General features: G+C 39.1%; 2 protein-coding genes across 7 annotated transcripts in view; both read left to right on the forward strand.

Annotated features, from left to right (window-relative positions):
• ACSL6 (acyl-CoA synthetase long chain family member 6) overlaps nt 1-3,983 on the forward strand; it is a 66,238-nt gene extending 62,255 nt beyond the window's left edge. For 5 of the 6 annotated variants that reach the window (XM_070374018.1, XM_070374019.1, XM_070374017.1 and 2 more), the window contains one exon: nt 310-3,983. In XM_070374018.1, the coding sequence (XP_070230119.1) occupies nt 310-447 (138 nt within the window). In that variant the 3' untranslated portion in view covers nt 448-3,983. The remainder of the gene's footprint in view (nt 1-309) is intronic. The other variant, XM_070374020.1, reaches the window with a different exon arrangement.
• A 3,715-nt stretch (nt 3,984-7,698) lies between these two features.
• Nucleotides 7,699-25,463, forward strand: part of MEIKIN (meiotic kinetochore factor) — a 139,441-nt gene continuing 121,676 nt past the window's right edge. The window contains exons 1-4 of the mRNA XM_014480811.2: nt 7,699-7,810; nt 7,982-8,075; nt 8,490-8,577; nt 11,032-11,095. Coding sequence (XP_014336297.1) covers nt 7,699-7,810; nt 7,982-8,075; nt 8,490-8,577; nt 11,032-11,095 — 358 coding nt within the window. The remainder of the gene's footprint in view (nt 7,811-7,981; nt 8,076-8,489; nt 8,578-11,031; nt 11,096-25,463) is intronic.

A 25,463-nucleotide genomic window follows, 5' to 3' on the forward strand; every position in this document is an offset into this window, starting at 1 on the left:
CTGGATGCCAGCATGCACTCCCCAAGGGTAAGGGCACTCGTGATTCCTCTTTGTGCCCTCGGTGCCTGGCACAGAGTGAGGACCTCATTCATTTCTGTTGACTGGCTAAATTGGGGAGTAAGAAGGGGATGAGGTGGCTTTCAGATATATCAAATAAGCTGACAGGCTGTTACAGTAACTCTGACTTTTTAAATAGGCCTGTTTTTATGTCAGTATTTCTATTCCCACATGCCTGTCTACTTCTACCATGTATGCTATGAATGTTGTGTTATACTCCTGATAAAGATGTATTCTGCGTTTGGTTTTTAGGTTAAAGCCATTCACATCCACTCTGATATGTTCTCAGTTCAAAATGGCTTGCTGACACCGACCCTAAAGGCTAAGAGACCTGAGCTGAGAGAGTACTTCAAAAAACAAATAGAAGAGCTTTACTCAACCTCCATGTGAAGTTCAAGGAAAGTTCTTCTCGGTATAATGGACAATGTAGCAATATTATAGTTGTTCTTGAAAGTAACAAGTCAGAATGATGCAGCTGAAAATGAAAAGCACGTGACCTTATGACTGAGCCTTTTCCTGTCTCTAGAGGTCTTTAACAATATTTTCTCTCTCATCACTGAGTACACTTTATTTTTATTACAATGATATTGTAGCAAGCTGCTAAAAATATCACAAGTGGCATTGTAAAAAAATCGACTTTTCTTAAGAACTGTGTACCACTAAAAGTAATATATTCTCAATGTTCACAGAACTTCTATTAAATATAAAAGAAAAACATAACTGATACATTGTACTTAATTATTTTTGAAATAGTAAACAGGTATGGCAAATACTGAGGCAAGGTGGACTGCCTTATTCGATAACTGATGGACAAAATCACAATTAAATTAGACTTAAATGAAAACTAATACAGAATCTTGCTGAAACAGACATGATACATAACTTCTACATAACTTTATAGCTACATAACTTCAGATTCTTTAAACATAATAATCCTTATTGGTTTGAAAACGTTTTCTGTCCAATTTTTACTTTTATTTATGATGAATGCAAATTCAGACATTCTTAAATGTTATATTTACATAACATTTTACAAAGACTTTTCAATCCATTTCCTTATTTATTAAGCTTATTAAAATATTAGGAACTACCCAGAAGTAGTGTAATATACAACTGTTTCAAGGATAGTATGTGTATATTCATGGATGTCTTACCACATGTATTATGAAAGATGTCTGTTGACTCTACATTGGATGGAGCTTTAGGGAAGACTTGGGATAAGAAACCCAGAATTATTTCTCACGGTGGGCAGCGATTAATATACCAAATTTCCTTGCTGGGTTCTTCCGGTCTTCCATTTTCAACATGTCTATGCCAGGCCTGGGAAACATGTGGCAATAATTCTGAACAGTTGCTCTTTCTTCCAATAAGACTGTCAAGGCAGGATGTAGGGAGGAGGGGAATGTCATCTCCAAATAAAATAAATTTTCAACAACGTAAGTTTGAAGAACCTCTTCAAAATACCCCTAGAAAACTACTGAAGTCCATCATAGATAACTGTCTCCTTGGGGAATAATTTCATGCATAGAATCTCTAAATGCTTCTAAATACCCATGAAAACCTCCTCTCTTGTATTATGTGCTTAAACACTTCTTGTACCTGGGTGCCAACAATGTCATATAGTTAAAGCCCAGCATGAACAGCAATTAAGTCCCAAGCTACAGACTGCATCTGAAGAAGAAACTGTCCCTAGGAAAGTGTTTTTAAAGTGTTTTAATCTGTAGAGCCAGGATCTGAAAATAGACAGGGGCAGTGGTCACAGTCCAGAAGCTCCTTTCACCGGGAGCAAATCCATACTGTCAATAAGGCTGTGGGTTAGAAACTGCATAATCACACAGGCTTACTAGATGAATCTGCACCAGAGATGATACATTTCAGTCTTAGCAATAGTGGACCAACCCCAGTTTTGTTTCATGTATTTATCCAGTCTTCTACATATTCCTTTACTGGACTCTCTCTGCAGTCCCACTGCTCACACTTAAGATTTGACTTATGGTAAATAACCCAGTTCTATGCACATTATTCTATGCACACTAACTTTAAAGGCATTTCTAAACAAACAAATACTAAAAATGTCCAAGGCCACATCTACATAACATTAATTTTTTATATTTAATATATATTTGACTAATTAAAAGAAAATTGCTACCTGGATATTCATTGCTATAAAATTGCTATTGGATATTCATACTATCTTAAAGGCGAGTAGCTTCACGTCTTGAAGAAAATGAAGCTGTTTCCCTTTGTCCTTCCACTCAACTAAATTTCATGTTTATCTTTGTTTACAAAGGATTTTAAACAGTGTAATTTTAAGCAAATAATTTTGATTTTATTTTGATTCCACTTTTACCTAGTAATAGAGATAATTGATTATGGGTAACTTAAGATTTCTTTTCCTCACTTTAAAGATCTTAAGTTTCTATTTAGCCTTCCTAATCCTCATGAAAACCGTCACACTTGGGCATATAAACAGGTTCTTGCAGATGTGCTGAGAAAAGTAAACAGCAGGCCTTAAATATATTGCATGTACATTTATTTTTTCCTCTGTTTAACTACTGAATTTTTTAATAAAATAGAAATGAAACAGTATGTGTTAACGAAAGAAAATCCTTCTTGCCTCAGATTTTCCAACTTTATTTTGAGGGGAAAAAGTTGGTATTTCTCTTTAACCAAAAATAGAAAAAGGCTATGTACTTAAGATATTTACATTCATAGTGGACATCAATCCAATTTAAATCCGAAGTATAACAGCAGTCAATTACTTAAGCATAAACATGTTTTTAAATGTTTGGCCTTTATTCTGTTTCTCATTCAAATTTGTTGGTAATTCTCACATTTTACAAACTGATATTGTTTATAAAGATATAAAGTAGAATATACACCATTTTCTTTCCTTTTGCCATAAAAGTCGTCTTTGTATTGTATTGTGATTTTCCTCCAGATGAGAGAGGAAACTGACCAGGTGTGGTGTGCAGGCCTAGCCTCACATATTAGGAACTCAAGAACTCAGGAATCTAAGGAATAAATACCCAGTCTCCCTCACATAAGCAGGTCAACTTTCCATTCTAAATTTAGGTAAAACTGCAAGCATGAAAAAAATAGAATTTTTCATTGCAATTTTTATAGTCAGGTAATGTTTTAGCAACTTGAAGTCAGCACTTAATTTGATTGTATTACCCATCAAAGAGTCGCTAATCTTTTCTGTTTCTAGCAGTAAAGGAAATGAATTATTCTTTATTTTCCAAATGTATTAATATAAAGCACAAATGTGATGTAGTTACTTAGAATACAAAATACTATGAAATGAATGTAAAGAATGGAAAACTGTATTTTTGCATGAAAACAGACCACTTACAAACTTAATATCTCAGGAAAAATGAAAAATTATATATAAAATTGATAAACTATATGTTGAATTAAGTTGGTATATTTTCTTGCCTGTTTCTATTTTAAGAAAGCATATACGTGAAAAGAAAAACATGATCCCGGTAGTCAGAATTTTCTAAGTATGCTACAAGGTCCTTTCTGTGAATCTACAGTTAACCACAGTAAGAATGGAATTAGCATTCAAGTGAGGACAAAGCCCTAATGAGAACACACAAATGGTTATAACCCAGAGGCAATAGATACATATTACCTGGAGGCAAGCACTTCTAAACTTGGTCCAAACAAAAGGTTTTCATGGGGTGACAGTGGCTTTTAAACATTCGACTGATTATTTTTATTTTTCTTGTTAAGTCACTGCAGCAGTTGCATGAAGGGGAAATGGATATTTTTTGAAGAATTGCTTATTCTACTTTCAATTTTTAAAAATTGAGGAAATTTAAAAGTTACCTTTTAAATATGCATAAAAGTATATTAACTGTAATTATATTTTTAGTTGCTTTGTTATAATAGCATGCATATCAAATATACAATGCATTTATGAAAACTTTTGTAAAAAAATAAAATTTTTTTTGTTTCTCAAAGTTTCTTATAATTACTATTTTATAAATTTATTTAGCATAATCCTCTGATGTTAGTATATTTGGTGATCACTGGTCATAATGCTTATGGTAATTCTGGTTGATTATAATAGAATCAAGCTATATCACTAGGCAACCTACTCTACATCCTTTGTAAGGATCCCCAAACTCCGAAGACTTATGGTCCCCCCAGAGAAGCTCTCCTTTGCCTTGCACATTTGCTATTATCAAATGTTTCCTGGATTTAAGTGTATCCAGGATTTAATTCATTTTTATATTTTAAAAGAACACACGATTGTATTCAAATTTTCCATCACGATGGCCCTTAAACAGTATTTCCATGTCTTTTACCCGTACACAGTGAGTACGCTCTTAAAATGGTATTTCTGCAGTCTAAATTATGCAGATTTTGCTTTCTCCATATATTTGCTACCATCTACTCCTCTCTGTTTTCAAAGCTTTTAGTGTAGCTGGGGCCCCTCTCATCTCTCGTCTGGAATATTACAGTGCTTTTAAAGTTAGTCTTCCTGTTCCACGTCAGCTTCCTCACATTTGAGTCAGGGCAATGTTTCTAAATTGAAAATCTGGTCATGCCACTCTCCTGCTTAGTATTCCTTCAGTGACTTCCCATAGTTTCTAGGGTAAAGTTCAGGCTCCCTGGTTCAGCACATAAGGCCCAGGGTCTCTTCTCCAGTCCTTCCTCCAAAGAGTCTTGGTTCCAGTTATGCCAACGACTTTTTGCAGTGGCCTAAAAGCATCATGATTTTAGTCTCCTTTTCATAGAATACCCTTTCCTTTAATCTCCCTAATTCCTATCATTCACCTCTTATATCTCAGTTCAACTACCCTTTTCTCTAAGAAGCTTCCCATATGGTTGCATGGTTGACTAACCCTCTGCCACATGCCCACTAAGACTAAGTTGCTTGTGGTTGTAGCCCCAGCACAGAAAGTCTGTACCATCATGGAGGCTCAAGAAATGTCTGTTGAATAAAAATCCCCTTGGTCCTTTTACATATGTTGCGTAGTATTAAGACTGCAGTACTTGAAGATACTTTCCATTTATCACTTATTTTTTCCCAGTCCTGTGGACTAAGCAAAAATAAGCTGATTTTCAGTTGAACCTAAATCCTTTGGATGGTACCACAAATGAAACTGCTCAGAGCTCAGGTTGCAAGGGTTTGGTGGGGGGGTCACTTGATAAGAAACTGGTATTCTGAAAGATTTCCTCTGGGCTCCAGGGAATCCTATATACATGAACTGGCTGTTTTCCCAAAAGCTTTCTTCAGAAATCTCTTAAAAATTTGGAATCTGTTTGCCCATAGAAGTTAGCATTTCCATGACTTCCAAATCTAGTCAAAACAATCATATGACTGAACTGAAACACTGAAAGCAGAATTCTAAAGTATAGATATGGAAACAATATAACAGGAAAATGGAAGATGTTCAATTTAACACTTAGGACTGAATGCTTGAGGATAGAGTGGAGGGAGATAGATGACTGTGTTGAGATACCTCCGCCCTACTTCACCCTTTTGTAGGGGACACATTTCTTTCTCCTTGTGTAGGCTGGGCAGGCGGAGCTTTAAATTGAAAGTCTGACTGTAGTCTCTTCTCTTCCCCTTGCTACTTAAGGCTTCAAGCTCTTTTCCTTGCTCTCCTCCCGTATTCCTTTCCCAGCCATGTGTTGGGAGGAATGGGAGCATGACAAGCACACTAGCCAAATGTTAGGAGATTCATGCCACCTATGCCAACCTCCTGTCCTAATGAGCCTCCTAAGACAGGTGTCCTAATTGCTCACCTTTGAATTGAGGGGACAACCAGATCATCTCTAAGGACACTTTTGGCCCAAGAAATGACACCGGAGGTTATTTCAAGTTTTGAAGCCCTGGGCATTAACTCCCATAAATCTTGACTTGATGGAACCTCAGCGAATATAATTCAGTATAGAGAGGGTTCTAGAGAATAGGGCCATCAAAGGGCAGATCAGCTTTTGCTTCAAGCTGTTTTCCTTTTTCACCATTTCTTCCATTTCTATGTCTTAGGCATTCCAGGATCCATACCTCCTAAAAATTAATTTAAGAACCCCACAATTAAAAAAAAAAAAAAAACATTCTCCAATGGGAGAGAAGGGAGCCTGGAAAGCTGGCTTGTAAACTACAGACTGCCTGTCAGCATGTATGGATGTGACTAGAGAAAGGATGTTGAAATATGATAATTGCTTTATACAACAACAAAACTGTGAGGTCCTTGACTATTTAGAACCGTTTCTAATTCACTTTTGTACCCCACGACCTACCATAATGCCTGACACAGACTAAGGTGCTGACTAAGTACTAATTCAGTGACTCAAAGCACTATATGTAATAAAGTAAGCATGGCTGCCCTCTATTCTTTACAAAGTTAAGTTTTAATAATTAATTATTAAGTGACTTTCTATGAGCAGATTTTGAATTAAAAAATCCAGTGATTTTATTATAAAAACATTGTGGCTATATGTGTGCTTCATTTCAGTTCAGTTCAGTCACTCAGTCGTGTCCAACTCTTTGTGACCCCATGAACCACAGCACGCCAAGCCTCCATGTCCATCAGCAACTCCCGGAGTTTACTCAAACTCATGTCCATCGAGTCAGTGATGCCATCCAGCCATCTCATCCTCTGTCATCCCCTTCTCCTGCCCCCAATCCCTCCCAGCATCAGGGTCTTTTCCAATGAGTCAACTCTTCACATGAGGTGGCCAAAGTATTGGAGTTTCAGCTTTAGCATCAGTCCTTCCAATGAACATACACAATATTGGAGCATCACAAAAGAAGTCTGAGTTTTTCTAATTTCATCTATACAAATAGCATGTTTTAATGTTGTGAAATGTCATTTTTTAAAAGTAAGAAGATGGTTATTATATACACAATATGTTTATCAGATGCAGCCAGATGGTCTGTCCTCAGTGTATGGAGTGAGTGGTCATTCCCATGTTACTCCCTTTGGGCAGAGAAAAAGACCTGAGCCTCAGGGCACTAGGAGGGGAGCCCTTGTGGAGCTCTCTACCTTAACCACAAGGCTACTAAGAGATGTCCGGGAGGTAGCTTCTAGGCAGGGGCTCAGAGATTCTGCTTGTCCCTGAGAAGAAACCTCCTGGAACCTAAGCACTTCTAATGCTTGGTTAGACTCTCAAGTTACCAAGGCTCCACAGCAAATTGGCGGCTCTAGGGACTGAGGTGCTCAGAAAACATTCCCTGTCACTGTAATGTGCTTTCATTCCTCTCTCACCTTCCTACACTGAGTCAGGCTTCCCCCTGGGAAGACTGTGTGCTTAGAGACCTCAAACTCCATTACCATGGCCTTCCTGGTAATGTTGCTAAGGAGACTGGCCCAAGTATCAGTACCAGGTGTTGGGCCCAGCGGACTAGTCTTCCCAGAAGCCACCACGTTACCGCGTCTTCCCAGAAGCCGCCGCGCAACTTCCCGGAGATAAAAAGGCGGGAGTGAGGCAGGCCTCTCCAGGCCAGGGTGGGGGTTGGCGCTGTAGGCCTTTTGGTTTTTCTCACCTTTTTAATTCCTCTCTGGGTGCCCCGCAGGCCTGGACTCTGGTTCCACAGGACTGTAGCTAGGTTCCGCAGAAAGACGACGAGACAGGCCGTCCAGGGCTAAGAGGCCTCTGGGGCCTGGCGGTGGGGTGGCAATGTGGTCACTAGGGGTCTATACCCGCAAAAAGCAGGCCCGCGGTAGGCTCAACCTAACCCCAACGACAAGTCTAGGTGCCCGGGCCAAGGCGGAGGCCCCGTCACGGCCCGGCCGAAAGCTCTTTGCCCACTGTAAGCTCCGCGGGGCTGGCTCATGGCGCAGGCTGCGGGGTGGACAAGAACCAAGGGCGGGGGCGGTTGGGCCTCAACCCCAGGGTTCCACCAAAGCCTGCAGGCAGGCCTCTGGGGCTTTTATCCTGAAACGTGTCACCCTATCTGTAGGCCTGAAAAGAAATGGCAAAACGCGTGGTTTGCAGAGAATCGCGGAAAAATCTGAGCGGAGTGGTCAGGGAGGTGGCAGCTCTCGGCCACCGAGGTGTGTATACACAAGTAACAGCCCCATGCCTCTGGCCACCTCAAAATTTCAGTCCTGATTTGATCCTAATAACCTCTCATTCTAAGAGTCAATGAAGAAGAAGAGTCAGTGAAAGAAATAATGTGTTCTGATTTAGCTCTTCTCAGAACACAGAACTGGGAATTTGACTTAGGAAAGAGAGATATTTTGTTTTAAAGAAGGAAATTTGGCCAAGTTGCCTAAAGGCAAATGCGATATAATCTCCAGGAAAGCATTCCCGGCGTATTGTGTGTTGATACAATTCACACACTATGTTCTGGTGGCTAATGATGACCCCCATAGAGCCTTTCAGATTCTCAACAGTGTGAACAGTGATCTGGAGTGTGGAGAGCCAAGTCCAGACACTACAAACTAATTGTGTTGTTTGTTTGTTAGCACTGAGTTAAAAGCTACAGGAGAGAAAAACCTGCATGAAAATAGCACTAGTGAAGAGACCCAGGATGAGAAGATTGCTCTATTGAGTGTACGTATGTTTCTCCTCTGGTCCTTGGATAAACTTAGTGTAGAGACTAGTGGTACCTAATGTACCTCTGAAAGAAAGTATAATATGATCTTTGTTCAATAGAGACTACATAACTTTCCAGTGTTTTTATACATACTGATGCTGTGGCTTTAGATAGGGCCTTGAATTTCTGATTCTGATAGACTCATAGCCATGCATTTTTATTTTTCTTTCCTTTGTCAAAGATTTAAGAAATATTCCTTACTGGCTAATTTTCTGTGTGACAAATATTAAGTGCTTCTTAGTAATTCTGCTATGTTTGGTAGCACACATTTCGAAGCCATTTTCATGTTTTCTCATTTGACTTACATTAACAATTAGAAACAGAGGATTCATTATCATTAGAATATTATACAACTTCCTGATCTAATGTACTTAATGTGGATTCTGTAAAATATTTTACAGATGTATAACAGTAGTTTGGGCTTCCCTGGTGGTTCATATGGTAAAGAATCTGCCTGCAATGCAGGAGACCTGGGATTGATCCCTGGGTGGGGAAGATCCCCTGGAGAAGGAAATGGCTACACACTCTAGTGTTCTTGCCTGGAGCAGTAGTTTGGAGAAACTCAGATTTTAAAAATTGCTTGTGACTCATATGACATTGGAGAAGGCAATGGCAACCCACTCCAGTACTGTTGCCTGGCAAATCCCATGGACGGAGGAGCCTGGTAGGCTGCAGTCCATGGGGTCTCTAGGAGTCGGACACGACTGAGTGACTTCACTTTCCCTTTTCACTTTCATGCATTGGAGAAGGAAATGGCAACCCACTCCAGGGTTCTTGCCTGGAGAATCCCAGGGACGGGGAAGCCTGGTGGGCTGCCATCTACGGGGTTGCACAGAGTTGGACACGACTGAAGTGACTTAGCAGCAGCAGCAGCAGCATATGACATTAGCATTAAATTTGATAGTCACAATCCAGCTTTTTAGCTTGCATATTTCTCTATGACAAGTTTTTTTGGGGAGGGCAACTTTGACAAAATACATTTCCCCAGATTTTAGCGGTGTTAAGTATCCCTAACAGATGATTCAAGATGTGCAAAAAGAATATTTAAGCAGTTCCTTTCAATTTTTGTATTTTCCTTCCATTTATTTTTTCCTGTGCCTTTAAAAACGTTTTTTTTTTTTTTCAAATTAAATTATAAATTCCTCTAACATTAAATAATCTTCAAAAATATGATTTTTAGTGTCTGCTTAGTGCTTTGTCATATATAGTCATATTTTAATTTCTATAACTATTTTTTGTGGTTGAGAGGGTGAGATTGTTTCCAAGGTTTTGCTGTTTTAGATATCAGTAGATATCCTACCACAGAAATTGTTTTTATATACCTCAAATTGTTATCCTAAGATAAATATGTTGCAATGGGTCAAGGGTTGGATTATGTTTAAAATTTTTATTTTATTTATTTCATTCTGTCCAGTTGGCACCATCTTATCTGAAACTTAAAAATATAGATATAGATAAAGATATATAGATATATTTGATAGATGAAAAGTAGCATGTTGTTTACTTTCCATTTCTTTGAATGCTAGTAAAGTTGATACTTTTTCTCATTTTATTGGCCATTTGTGTAACTTTGTGAAATACTTATTTGTTATTTATTGAAGATAGTTGTACTTTACACACATATGTAACAAATATTTCCACGTTTGTTTGCCTTTTATTTTACTTTTGGTATTTTAGATTTATTTATCAATCATTTTCTTTTTATTTATTTTGCTTTAGTATTTAGAGGGGAAAAAATTCCTTCTTGCCTAGGGGATCAGAAAAATATTCATCTTTATCTTCTTGTTGCTGGTTTATCCGGGACTTCCCTTCCCTGGCAGCTCAGCTGGTAAAGAATCTGCCTGTAGTGCAGGGGACCCCAGTTGGATTTCTGGGTCAGGAAGATCCACTGGAGAAGGGCTAGGCTGCCCACTTAAGTATTCTTGAGCTTCCCTGGTGGTTCAGACAGTAAAGAATCCTCCTGCAATATGGGAGACCTGGGTTCTATCCCTGGGTGGGGAAGATCCCCTGAAGGGAAAGTCTACCCACTCCAGTATTCTGGTCTGGAGGATTCCATGGACTATATAAGTCCATGGGGTCACAAAGAGTTGGACATGACTGAGTGACTTTGACTTTCATAACTGAGTGACTTTCATTTTCACTTTGCTGGCTTATCCCACAATAGTTATTGACTAGTATATTTTTTGACACCCTAGATATGACCACAGTATTATATTTTAAGATTTAATATTATATATCAGATTACATCTATATCAATAAGCTGAAAAATGTTTTAAATATGAAAGTGATACACAAAGTTAACATTAGTTTTACATTTTTAAAATAACCAAATAAATGTTTTTATAATATTAAAATATAAAAATATTCCATCTCATAATTTGTGCTATATGTTTAATTCTTATTTCACATAGGAGTCAGTGACAGATGATCTCCAGGCTGATAGTAGTAATTCATCAAATAGTAAACAAGTAACAGGTAAGACTGGCAATGTGAACTCCTTCAACTTACTTTCTTACAAACATAAACATCCATTTGTATCTGTCTTATCTTCCCATCTCAGTAGAAAAGATGTCTTTCTCCTGGTCCAAGTTGAATCCTTCTGCCTGTGCTCTGGACTTCATCCTCAAAGCCTTCAAACACAATTGTGATAAGTGTTACAAAAGTGAGGTAGACTTGACTGTAACTGAATTTAGTTGAAGAGATTAGGGAAGGCTTCCATGAGGGAGTGGTAATCTACTTGAGATCTGAAGAAAAGTAGAGCTTAACTATACAGAAAGATGAATAAAGAGACATCCAGGCAGAGGGAACAGAGGAGGAAATGTGATAATAAGATAAGGTTGGACAGACGAGACCTTCCATAGCCTTGCAGGCCATGCCAAAGATATTTATCTTTGGAGCAGCAGGAAGCTGCTGAAGTCTTTTAAATAGGGAATAATATGATCATATTAGTTACTGTATGGGAAGAAGCAGAGTGGATGTAAATAGGCATCTTTTGGGACTGCAGTAGTAAAGGGGAGGAATGATAGCACTGGAAATGGAAAGAAGTGGATATACGTATGGTTATTGTAGGAAATGAAATTGACAGAATTTACAGATGAAGTTTGAAGATGGAGGTGTCAAAGGTGACATGTGTTTCTGGTTTGCATAACTGAGTGTAAGGTGGTGCTGCCATTCACTGAAAAAAATCTTGTTTGAAGGAAAAATCATAAATTCTCTCTTTAATATATTAAGTAATGGGTGCCTTTAAGATGACTAGTAATTCAAATAGGGAGTTGAATATGGAGGGCTGCTGATAGAATTTTGGTGTAATTGAACTTATTTTTGAAAACAAAGAAGGATGTCATTACTACACTAAGCCTGAGGAATTCTTAAAGACAGATGAGATCGGACTGATAAATATATGAAGAGCAGAGAAAAAACACTGAAGAGGTAAGAGTAGCTCTGGAGATACACTTAACTCAAAACACTTGGTCAATAAATGTGAAACACTATAATAGATGGGACCCTGAAGGAGTTGTCAAGACGATGGATTAAGCACTACATTTAGGCAGTGTATGACCTGGCCCCCTACTCATCCCTTTCTTATATTGGAACACTGGCAACTTAGTGCTTGCTGCCAGGTCAGAACCCTAGGAATTACTGCCTAGCAAAGTGAACTAAGACTTCATTTTGGCTCCTTAGGATCAATGTTGGAGCTGGAGAGAGAAGCAGAAGAGTCTGAAGTAACTCCAGATTGCCATACGGATAGCAAAGGGACAGAAAAGTTAAAAAATATAGATTATGCTATACTTGTTAATCCCAGGGAAAAGATACATAATGGCTCTCTGAAATGGGAATTCTGATATAGGAGACTTCCAGTGTGGATACTAACCAAATAGGGCAGTGCCCCCATGTAACCTAGGGCTTCCTAGGTGGCTCAGTGGTAAAGAACCTGCCAGCCAATTCAGGAGATGTGGGTTCGATCCCTGAGTCGAGAAGATCCCTTGGAGGAGGAAATGGCAACCTACTCCAGTATTCTTGTCTAGAAAATCCAATGAACAGAGGAGCCTGGTGGGCTACAGTCTATAGGGTCACAAAGAATCAGACACAGCTTAGCAACTGAGCTTGCATGCACTCCCGTGTAGCCTACAATCCCCAGAAAATACAGGAGAACATCCCCACTCAGAACATAAGTCCCCAGAATATCTCATCACTCTTCTAAAATCTCCAGAGGTAGGTTGTTTTTTCAGAATTTATATTCTCTGCCATATAAACAGAAATTCTCAAATACACATATGAACAGATGATCGAAAACAGTCAAATCTTTGAAGAATACCAATGCCATGGAAGAGAGATCACAAATGCACCAAACAAAAGAATCAAAACCTGAAGGGATGATAGTAAACTTTAAATAACTCTTTAGAGACAAGAGGTAATTGAATCCATAATGTAATCAGCTGCTATAAAAAATTATAGTCCCTGGAAACTAAAAATATAAAATTTTAAAACAATAAATCAACCTAATGTATTCAGCTGAAAATCAAATTAGCTAGGTAGAAAATACAGGAATTTTCTTAAAATATAGTGTAAAAGAACACGGAAAATGCTTAACAAACACTTTTCCCTCCTTCTTCTTCCTTATTTGCCTAGTTAACTTCCGCTACTTCTTCAAATACAGATTCAGGTGCCATCTCTTTTGGAAGCCTCTCCTGACTGCTCTTCTCTCTTTCTAGATGAGTTGTTCTTTCCTGGTAGTTCCATGGCACTGTCACAGGACTCGAAACAACAGTATAATATTTGTTCATCTAGGCCCTAAAGCTGTTAAGAATAAGCACTGCCTTTTATCTTCCTTTCCATGCTTGAGACATAATATAATTTTAAATGCTTGTTGAATGAGTTTTCTACTCTATTTAGAGGGAATAAACAATTTTATCATAATCAATATTTTAAGAAATTATAGTTTAAATATATGATAAATGTCCTTGGTTAGTAGCTTTATCAAGTTGATGTGTGAAAAGTATGAGAAAATAGAAGATAGACTGTCTCTAATTAACAAACTAGCTGTATCTGAGTTTGTTTGATATTTGATTGATATTTGAAACCTAGAATACGTTATACTACAATAAAATATAAATGGTTAGGTTTTGAGCAACCCACAGAATTCTATTTAACATATAATTGTTTTAATTCTGTCTTGGAATCTAGAAAATTTGCAACATGATTAAAATTAACTCAGGATTTCATATTTAATCTGGAGGATTGACCAGATTTAGTTATTCCTTCTGAAAACACTAAAATATCAATAAAGGCATAAAAACGGCATAAGGCCATAATGTAGACAAAAAGAGAAGAAACCTTAGCTGATAAGAGATAATCAACAAAAGTTTGGAATCTGCAATGTAAATGAATTAAGTTGAATCGGACACGACTGAGCGACTGAACTGAACTGAATGTAAAAAAAAGGCTGAAACTAGGACAAACCACAAAGTGAAATGACGCAGGCTGAAGTTCAGGAATTAGAGACATCACATATCCCACATATTTGTGAAGGAATAGGTTGAGATAATGTTGAAAATAGTATTTTGGAAATCTTTAAAAGTAGCAGTTAGATACTATGATCCCTCCCCCAAGACGATGTAGCCAGGCAGCTACTTTTATTCCCACCATGGCTGTCCAGAGACACTGAAGCAAAGGGATGCTCAGTACTGCTGAGGGCAGGGGTGCTATACTGAAAACTAGCAGTGAGGTGTGGGAGGAGGAGGGAAGGGAATTAAGTAAAGTCTGTTCATTTACCTCAGACTCAGGAAAATACACCCCAGTTAAAAGCCTAGAGGGTTCCTCTCTTGGAAACTTCTCTGACCAGGAGAAAACCTATATTCTGGCAGTAATGACCTGGTTCCTGTCCAAGTACCCTTCAGTAAAGCCCATACTGCTTCCTAAACCTCACTTATGAATCCAGTTTCCAGCCGCTCTTTAGTGCCTCATTCTTAAACATTTAAGAATTACCAGACATTTAAGGAATTAAACAAATTTAGTATGTATAAAATAAAAGTTAGATACCAAATAAAAAGAAACTTGAAGAACACAGACAATGCAAGAAAAAAACCTTTTAAGTCATATTTTCATTATTATCCTCAGTGTGATGAAGAAACATGTCTATGAAACGAGTGTAGGCTACAAAAAAAAGGAGCATTCAGGGAACAAAAAGAATTCTTAAAAATATGAAATCAGGAATAAAACTTTCTATGAAGGATTGGATGATCAATTTAAGGAAGTACTCCAAAAGTTGAACAGATGTTAAAGAGAAGATAAAAGAAATAGTGATGACACAACTCTGTGAGTAAACTAAAGCCCACTAGACTGTATCCTTTAAAAGATTGGGATTTATGGAATATGAATTGTATTTCAATAAAGCTGCTATTTTAAAAAGAAAAATTATAACCTGAGTCCAGGCATTCTAATATCTGAAAAACAGTAGTTCCAGATATTATAAAGTAAACAGGAATGGAATTATTAAGCACATGAAACTAGAAATTTTTTTAGAATTCAAAGTGATCATGAGTATACATATTTTTCATTTTTATTTTTTAATATAAATTTATCTAATTGGAGGCTAATACTTTACAATATTGTATTGGTTTTGCCATACATTGACATGAATCCACCATGGGTGTACATGTGTTCCCCATCCTGAACCCTCCTCCCACCTCCCTCCCCATCCCATCCCTCTGGGTCATCCCAGTGCACCAGCCCTGAGCATCCTGTATCATGCATCAATCCTGGACTGGCGATTCGTTTCACATATGATAATATACATGTTTCAATGCCATTCTCTCAAATCATCCCATCCTTGCCCTCTCCCACAGAGTCCAAAAGACTGTTCTATATATCTGTGTCTCTTTTGCTGTCTTGCATACAGGGTTATCACTACCATCTTTCTAAATTCCACATATATGCGTTATTATACTGTATTGGTGTTTTTCTTTCTGGCTTACTTCACTCTGCATAATAGGCTCCAGTTTTATCCACCTCATTAGAACTGATTCAAATGTATTCTTTTTAATGGCTGAGTAATACTCCATTGTGTATATGTACCATGGCTTTCTTATCCATTCATCTGCTGATGGACATTTAGGTTGCTTCCATGTCCTGGCTATTATAAACAGTGCTGTGATGAACATTGGGATACACGTGTCTCTTTCAATTCTGGTTTCCTCAGTGTGTATGCCCAGCAGTGGGATTGCTGGATCATAAGGCAGTTCTATTTCCAGATTTTTAAGGAATCTCCACACTGTTCTCCATAGTGGCTGTACTAGTTTGCATTCCCACCAACAGTGTAAGAGGGTTCCCTTTTCTCCACACCCTCTCCAGCATTTATTGCTTGTAGACTTTTGGATCGCAGCCATTCTGACTGGCATGAAATGGTACCTCATAGTGGTTTTGATTTGCATTTCTCTGATAATGAGTGATGTTGAGCATCTTTTCATGTGTTTGTTAGCCATCTGTATGTCTTCTTTGGAGAAATGTCTATTTAGTTCTTTGGCCCATTTTTTGATTGGGTCATTTATTTTTCTGGAATTGAGCTGCAGGAGTTGCTTGTATATTTTTGGGATTAATTCTTTGTCAGTTGCTTCATTTGCTGTTATTTTCTCCGATTCTGAAGGCTGCCTTTTCACCTTGCTTATAGTTTCCTATGTTGTGCAGAAGCTTTTAATTAGGTCCCATTTATTTATTTTTGCTTTTATTTCCAATATTCTGGGAGATGGGTCACAGAGGATCCTGCTGTGATGTATGTCATAGAGTGTTTTGCCTATGTTCTCCTCTAGGAATTTTATAGTTTCTGGTCTTACATTTAGATCTGGTCTTATGTTTAATCCATTTTGAGTTTACTTTTGTGTATGGTGTTAGAAAGTGTTCTAGTTTCATTCTTTTACAAGTGGTTGACCACTTTTCCCAGCACCACTTATTAAAAAGATTCTCTTTTCTCCATTGTATATTCTTGCCTCCTTTGTCAAAGATAAGATGTCCATAGGTGCATGGATTTATCTCTGGGCTTTCTATTTTGTTCCACTGATCTATATTTCTGTCTTTGTGCCAGTACCATACTGTCTTGATGACTGTGGCTTTGTAGTAGAGCCTGAAGTCAGGCAGGTTGATTCCTCCAGTTCCATTCTTCTTTCTCAAGATTGCTTTGGCTATTCGAGGTTTTTTGTATTTCCATACAAATTGTGAAATTATTTGTTCTACCTCTGTGAAAAATACCGCTGGTAGCTTGATAGGGATTACACTGAATCTGTAGATTGCGTTGGGTAGTATACTTATTTTCACTATATTGATTCTTCTGATCCATGAACACAGTATATTTCTCCATCTATTAGTGTCCTCTTTGATTTCTTTCACCAGTGTTTTATAGTTTTCTATATATAGGTCTTCTGTTTCTTTGGGTAGATATATTCCCAAGTATTTTATTCTTTTTGTTGCAATGGTGAATGAAATTGTTTCCTTAATTTCTCTTTCTATTTTCTCATTATTAGTGTCTAGGAATGCAAGGGATTTCTGTGTGTTGATTTTATATCCTGCAACTTTACTATATTCATTGATTAGCTCTAGTAATTTTCTTGTGGAGTCTTTAGGGTTTTCTATGTACAGGATCACGTCATCTGCAAACAGTGAGAGTTTTATTTCTTCTTTTCCAATTTGGATTCCTTTTATTTCTTTTTCTGCTCTGATTGCTGTGGCCAAAACTTCCAAAACTATGTTGAATAGTAGTGGTGAGAGTGGGCACCCTTGTCTTGTTCCTAACTTTAAGGGAAATGCTTTCAATTTTTCACCATTGAGGATAACGTTTGCTGTGGATTTGTCATATATAGCTTTTATTATGTTGAGGTATGTTCCTCCTAGTCCTGCTTTCTGGAGGGTTTTTATCATAAATGGATGTTGAATTTTGTCAAAGGCTTTCTCTGCATCTATTGAGATAATCATATGGTTTTTATTTTTCAGTTTGTTAATATGGTGTACTACATTGATTGATTTGTGGATATTAAAGAATCCTTGCATCCCTGAGATAAAGCCCACTTGGTCATGGTGTATGATCTTTTTAATGTGTTGTTGGATTCTGTTTGCTAGAATTTTGTTAAGGATTTTTGCATCTATGTTCATCAGTGACATTGCTCTGTAGTTTTTTTTTTGTGGCATCTTTGTCAGGTTTTGGTATTAGGGTGATGGTGGCCTCATAGAATGAGTTTGGAAGTTTACCTTCCTCTGCAATTTTCTGGAAGAGTTTGAGTAGGAATTTAGCTCTTCCTAAATTTTTGGTAGAATTCAGCTGTGAATCCATCTGGTCCTGGGCTTTTAGAATTCAGCTGTGAAGCCATATGGTCCTGGGCTTTTGTTTGCTGGAAGATTTCTGATTACAGTTTCAATTTCCATGCTTATGATGTGTCTGTTAAGATTTTCTATTTCTTCCTGGTTCAGTTTTGGAAAGTTGTACTTTTGTAGGAATTTGTCCATTTCTTCCAAGTTGTCCATTTTACTGGCCTATAGTTGCTGATAGTAGTCTCTTATGATCCTTTGTATTTCTGTGTTGTCTGTTATGATGTCTCCATTTTCATTATTAATTTTATTGATTTGGTTTTTCTCCCTTTGTTTCCTGATGAGTCTGGCTAATGGTTTCTCAAGTTTATTTATCTTCTCAAAGAAGCAGCTTTTGGCTTTGTTGATTTTTGCTATGATCTCTTTTGTGTGTCTTGCATTTATTTCTGCCCTAATTTTTCAGATTTCTTTCCTTCTACTAACCCTGGGGTTTTTCATTTCTTCCTTTTCTAATTGCTTTAGGTGTAGAGTTAGGTTATTTATTTGACTTTTTTCTTATTTCTTCAGGTATGCCTATATTGCTGTGAACCATTCCCTTAGCACTGCTTTTACAGTGTCCCACAGGTTTTGGGTTGTTGTGTTTTCATTTTCATTCTTTTCTATGCGTATTTTGATTTCTTTTATTATTTCTTCTGTGATTTGTTGGTTATTCAGCAGCGTGTTGTTCAGCCTCCATATGTTGGAATTTTTAATAGTTTTTCTCCTGTAATTGTGATCTAATCTTACTGCATTGTGGTCAGAAAAGATGCTTGGAATAATTTCAATTTTTTTGAATTTACCAAGGCTAGATTTATGACCCAGGATATGATCTATGCTGGAGAAGGTTCCTTGTGCGCTTGATAAAAAGGTGAAATTCATTGTTTTGGGGTGAAATATCCTATAGATATCAGTTAGGTCTAACTGGTCTGTCGTATCATTTAAAGTTTGTGTTTCCTTGCTAATTTTCTGTTTAGTTGATCTATCCATAGGTGTGAGTGGGGTATTAATGTCTCCCACTATTATTGTGTTATTGTTAATTTCCCCTTTCATACTTGTTAGCATTTGTCTTATATATTGCAGTGCTCCTATGTTGGGTGCATATGTATTTATAATTGTTATATCTTCTTCTTGGATTGATCCTTTGATCATTATGTAGTATCCTTCTTTGTCTCTTTTCACAGACTTTGTTTTAAAGTCTATTTCATCTGATATGAGTATTGCTACTCCTGCTTTCTTTTGGTCTCTATTTGCATGGAATATCTTTTTCCAGCCCTTCACTTTCAGTCTGAATGTGTCCCTTGTTTCGAGGTGGGTTTCTTGTAGACAACATATATAGGGGTCTTGTTTTTGTATCCATTCAGCCAGTCTTTGTCTTTTGGTTGGGGCATTCAACCCATTTACATTTGCGGTAATTATTGATAAGTATGACATCACTGACTCAATGGACGTGAGTTTGAGTGAACTCCGGGAGATGGTGATGGACAGGGAGGCCTAGTGTGCTGCAATTCATGGGGTCGCAAAGAGTCAGACACAACTGAGTGACTGAACTGAACTGAACTGATGATCCCGTTGCCATTTACTTTATTGTTTTGGGTTCGAGTTTATACACCCTTTCTGTGTTTCCTGTCTAAGGAAGATCCTTTATCATTTGTTGGAGAGCTGGTCTGGTGGTACTGAATTCTCTCAGCTTTTGCTTGTCCGTAACGCTTTTGATTACTCCTTCATATTTGAATGAGATCCTTGCTGGGTACAGTAATCTGGGCTGTAGGTTATTTTCTTTTATCACTTTAAGTATGTCCTGCCATTCCCTCCTGGCCTGAAGAGTTTCTATCGAAAGGTCAGCTGTTATCCTTATGGGAATCCCCTTGTGTGTTATTTGTTGTTTTTCCCTTGCTGCTTTTAATATTTGTTCTTTGTGTTTGATTTTTGTTCATTTTATTAATATGTGTCTTGGGGTGTTTCGCCTTGGGTTTATCCTGTTTGGGACTCTCTGGGTTTCTTGGATTTGGGTGATTATTTCCTTCCCCATTTTAGGGAAGTTTTCAACTATTATCTCCTCAAGTATTTTCTCATGGTCTTTCTTTTGTCTTCTTCTGGGACTCCTATGATTTGAATGCTGAGGCATTTAACATTGTCCCAGAGATTGTTAACATTGCCTCAGAGAGTCTCTGAGATTGTCCTCATTTCTTTTAATTCGTTTTTGTTTTTTCCTCTCTGTTTCATTTATTTCTACGATTCTATCTTCTACCTAATTTATCCTATCTTCTGCTCCGTTATTCTACTGTTGGTTCCCTCCAGAGTGTTTTTTATCTCAATTATTGCATTATTCATTATATATTGATCATTTTTTATTTCTTCTAGGTCCTTGTTAAACCTTTCTTGCCTCTTCTCGATCCTTGTCTCCAGGCTATTTATCTGTAACTTCATTTTGTTTTCAAGATATTGGATCATTTTCATTATCATTATTTGGAATTCTTTATCAGGTAGATTCCCTATCTCTTCCTCTTTTGTTTGGTTTGGTGGGCATTTATCCTGTTCCTTTACCTGCTGAGTATTTCTCTGCCTTTTCATCTTGTTTATATTGCTGTGTTTGGGGTGGCCTTTCTGTATTCTGGCAGTTTGTGGAGTTCTCTTTATTGTGGAGTTTCCTCGCTGTGGGAGTGGTTGGACGGGTGGCTTGTCAAGGTTTCCTGCTTAGGGAAGCTTGTGTCGGTATTCTGGTGGGTGGAGCTGGGTTTCTTCTCTCTGGAGTGCCATGAAGTGTCCAGTAATGAGTTATGAGATGTCAGTGAGTTTGGTGTGACTTTGGGCAGCCTGTATATTGAAGCTCAGGGCTCTGTTCCTGTGTTGCTGGAGAATTTGTGTGGTATGTCTTGCTCTGGAACTTTTTGGCCCTTGGGTGGTGCTTGGTTTCAGTGTAGGTATGGAGGCGTTTTTGAGCTCCTATCAATTAATGTTCCCTGGAGTCAGGAGTTCTCTGGTGTTCTCAGGATTTGGATTTAAGCCTCCTGCCTCTGGTTTTCATTCTTATTCTTACAGTAGCCTCAAGACTTCTCCATCTATATACCACCGATGATAAAACATCTAGGTTAAAGATGAAAAGTTTCTCTGCAGTGAGGGACACCCAGAGAGGTTCACAGAGTTACATGGAGAAGAGAAGAAAAGATTGAGATATAGGTGACCAGGAGGAGAAGAGGGGGAATCAAAAGAGGAGAGAGCAAGCTAGCCAGTAATCACTTCTTTATGTGCTCTCCACAGTCTGGACTGCTCAGAGATGTTTACAGAGTTATAGAGAGAAGAGAAGATGGAGGAAGGAGACAGAGGTGGCCAGGAGGATAAAGAGGGGAATGAAAAGGAGAGAGACAGATCCAGCTAGTAGTCAGTTCCCTAAGTGTTCTCCACAGTACGGAACACACAAAGAGATTCACAGAGTCGGGCAGAGAAGAGAAAGGGGAGGGAGGAGATAGAGATGACCTGGTGGAGAAAAAGGAGAGTCCAAAGGAGAAGAGAGTAGTCAAGCCAGTGATCTCACTCCCAAGTAATAATGGTACTGAAGACTGGGTTCTTAAAGGTACAAAATTGATCAGATCAGATCAGATCAGATCAGTCGCTCAGTCGTGTCTGACTCTTTGTGACCCCGTGAATCGCAGCACGCCAGGCCTCCCTGTCCATCACCAACTCCCGGAGTTCACTCAGACTCACGTCCATCGAGTCAGTGATGCCATCCAGCCATCTCATCCTCTGTCGTCCCCTTCTCCTCTTGCCCCCAATCCCTCCCAGCATCAGAGTCTTTTCCAATGAGTCAACTCTTTGCATGAGGTGGCCAAAGTACTGGAGTTTCAGCTTTAGCATCATTCCTTCCAAAGAAATCCCAGGGCTGATCTCCTTCAGAATGGGCTGGTTGGATCTCCTTGCAGTCCAAGGGACTCTCAAGAGTCTTCTCCAACACCACAGTTCAAAAGCATCAATTCTTCGGCGCTCAACCTTCTTCACCGTCCAACTCTCACATCCATACACAACCACAGGAAAAACCATAGCCTTGACTAGACCAACCTTTGTTGGCAAAGTCAGATCAGATCAGTTGCTCAGTCGTGTCCAACTCTTTACGACCCCATGAATCGCAGCATGCCAGGCCTCCCTGTCCATCACCAACTCCCGGAGTTCACTCAGACTCATGTCCATCAAGTCAGTGATGCCATCCAGCCATCTCATCCTCTGTCGTCCCCTTCTCCTGTTGCCCCCTATCCCTCCAAGCATCAGAGTCCTTTCCAATGAGTCAACTCTTCGCATGAGGTGGCCAAAGTACTGGAGTTTCAGCTTTAGCATCATTCCTTCCAAAGAAATCCCAGTGCTGATCTCCTTCAGAATGGGCTGGTTGGATCTCCTTGCAGTCCAAGGGACTCTCAACAGTCTTCTCCAACACCACAGTTCAAAAGCATCAATTCTTTGGCACTCAGCCTTCTTCACAGTCCAACTCTCACATCCGTACATGACCACAGGAAAAACCATAGCCTTGATTAGACAAACCTTTGTTGGCAAAGTAATGTCTCTGCTTTTGAATATGCTATCTAGGCTGATCATAACTTTCCTTCCAAGGAGTAAGCATCTTTTAATTTCATGGCTGCAGTCACCATCTGTAGTTATTTTGGAGCCCAGAAAAATAAAGTCTGACACTGTTTCCCCATCTATTTCCCATGAAGTGATAGGACCGGATGCCATGATCTTCATTTTCTGAATGTTGAGCTTTAAGCCAACTTTTTCACTCTCCACTTTCACCTTCATCAAGAGGCTTTTTAGTTCCTCTTCACTTTCTGCCATCAGGGTGGTGTCATCTGTATATCTGAGGTTATTGATATTTCTCCCAGCAATCTTGATTCCAGCTTGTATTTCTTCCAGTCCAGCATTTCTCATGATATACTCTGCATATAAGTTAAATAAACAAGGTGACAATATACAGCCTTGACGTACTCCTTTTCCTATTTGGAACCAGTCTGTTGTTCCATGTCCACTTCTAACTGTTGCTTCCTGACCTGCATACAAATATCTCAAGAGGCAGATCAGGTGGTCTGGTATTCCCATCTCTTTCAGAATATTCCACAGTTTATTGTAATCCACACAGTCAAAGGCTTTGGCATAGTCAATAAAGCAGAACAAATAGCAAAAAGCAAAGATTAAAAATCTAGGGTAGAGGTTGGATTCTCAAAAATACAATATTAAAGAAAAAACAAAGTCACAAGAATTATAAAATATATATATATGAATTGAGAAAGCAATGTCACCCCACTCCAGTACTCTCACCTGAAAAATCCATGGACGGAGGAGCTTGGTAGGCTGCAGTCCATGGAATCGCTGAAAGTTGGACACGACTGAGCGACTTTACTTTCACTTTTTACTTTCATGCATTGGAGAAGGAAATGGCAACCCACTCCAGTATTCTTGCCTGGAGAATCCCAGGGACGGTGGAGCCTGGTGGGCTGCCGTCTATGGGGTTGCACAGATTCGGACACGACTAAAGCGACTTAGCAGCAGCATATATATGAAGTTTGCTTTAAAATATAGGGTCTTTTTTTTTTTTTTTTTGCAAAGTAATAGTAGGTTATAAAAATGAAAATTAAAGGTGTAATAGAGGACTTAAAAAATATTAATTAAAAAAATGATAATAGTAAAAATATATCTAGGACTTTCTCTGGTGTTATTGTGGACAATGTGGGGTCAGTTCATTTTCAGATAGTTCCTTGATCCTTCTCAAGATACTTCTCAAGATCTATAGGCTCCTTCCTATGTAGTCGGTGCTAACTACAGGGTTTTAATCTATTGCACCTGTCATTTCCAAAGCGGTTCCCTCTGTTTGTTTTAGCTTCTTCTGTTTCTTGGTCTCTCCTGTGTCTAATTTCCACCCTGACACAAGGGCGCTGTGGTGGACACTTTCTTAGGCTCACTTGTTCGGTCGTGCTGTGGGGAGGGAAGACACTGTAAAAAATAACACTGGCATGTGCTCATAGTGAGTAGGCCACACAGGGTTTGCCCCTGCTCACGGCGTGTGTGCTTTCCCTGTCTACACTGCTCAGGCTCTAGGTTGCTCTGCCAGGAACTGTCTGAGGCCGGCCCTGGGTTGTATGCACTTCCCAGGTCTAAGCCACTCAGGTTCAGGCACTCGGGTACTCCACAAAGGCACAGACTTGGTTGGGCCTGCATTTTGTGCCTTCCCAGGTCCGAGCAGCTCAGGTGACCAGGAGCTTGGCGAGTACGGTCGCTTCAACTTATCACCTCCCCTGTCCCTGCCGCTTGGTGTTCTGGGTGTACATCGGCGCACCTTCTCAGGTGTGCCTTGTGTCTCTTCTGGGGAGCTGATCTCTGGCTGCAACCCTCCTGGCAGATGTCGACCATCCAGAACCCCAAGAAGTCTTGGTTAGCAATGAAGCCTGCTTGCAGTTTGGTAGATGATGCCTCTCTGGGGCCGTGATTACCCTCTTCCGGCTCTGGCTGCCCTCGCCTGCCTGTCTCCTCTGGGGGATGGGCCGGTCCACAGCTGGCTAGCTCTGCTCAGTCCTTTGTTCTGTGAGCCGGCCTGGCGGTGTCTTAGGTTAGTGCTTTTTGCTAGTTAGCTATCCCACAGTCTGGTTTGCTATCTCAAGTTAGTTCCCTCAGATTGCCCTTGGGGCATTCAGGCCTGGTTCTTACTCTAAGCAATGCAGCCCGCGCCTCCCTGTCCAGCCCCTGCTTGCTCGTGGTGGATAGGGGTGTCTGTGCTGCTTCTCTGCTGGGAGTTACCATTGGGCATGTAATCTGTGGGTTTTAATTATTAATTTTTTTCTCTCCCAGTTATGTTGCCCTCTGAGGTTCCAAGGCTCGTCACAGACTCGCCAGTGAGAGTGTTTCCTGGTGTTTGGAAACTTCTCTCTCTTTTAAGACTCCCTTCCCAGGACAGATCTCCATCCCTACCTCTTTGTCTCTCTTTTTATCTTTTTTCCTACCTCCTTTTGAAGACAATGGGCTGCTTTTCTGGGTGCCTGATGTCCTCTGCCAGCATTCAGAAGTTGTTTTGTGGAGTTTACTCAGCGTTCAAGTGTTCTTTTGATGAATTTGTGGGGGAGAAAGTGGTCTCCCCATCCTATTCCTCTGCCATCTTCATGAGTATACATATTGAAAGAGCCCACCAACTGCCTATCACAATGAATGAAAAAGACCCATACCAAGACCCAATGTCATGTAATTTAAAAATCTTCAGGATAAAGAGAGAAATCCTTCAGTTTTTCAGAGGAAAAAAGATTACCTTTTGCAAATAAGCAATCAATAAGGTGAATAACATTGAACATATCAGAAGCAACTCTAGAGGCTAAAACATGGTGGAAAAGTGCACTTTTTCTGAAGATAACTGATTTGCAGAGACAGGATAAATCCTCACCCAAAATTTGTTTTAAATTTCAAGATTAATGATGCCACTCACATACCAAGAGGGTGTGGAAAAGTTTATTACTGATATAATGAGGCCGCTTAGAGAAGAGACTGTCTT

This window comes from Bos mutus, chromosome 7 (assembly GCF_027580195.1).
Source record: "Bos mutus isolate GX-2022 chromosome 7, NWIPB_WYAK_1.1, whole genome shotgun sequence".
Taxonomy (NCBI): Eukaryota; Metazoa; Chordata; class Mammalia; order Artiodactyla; family Bovidae; genus Bos; species Bos mutus.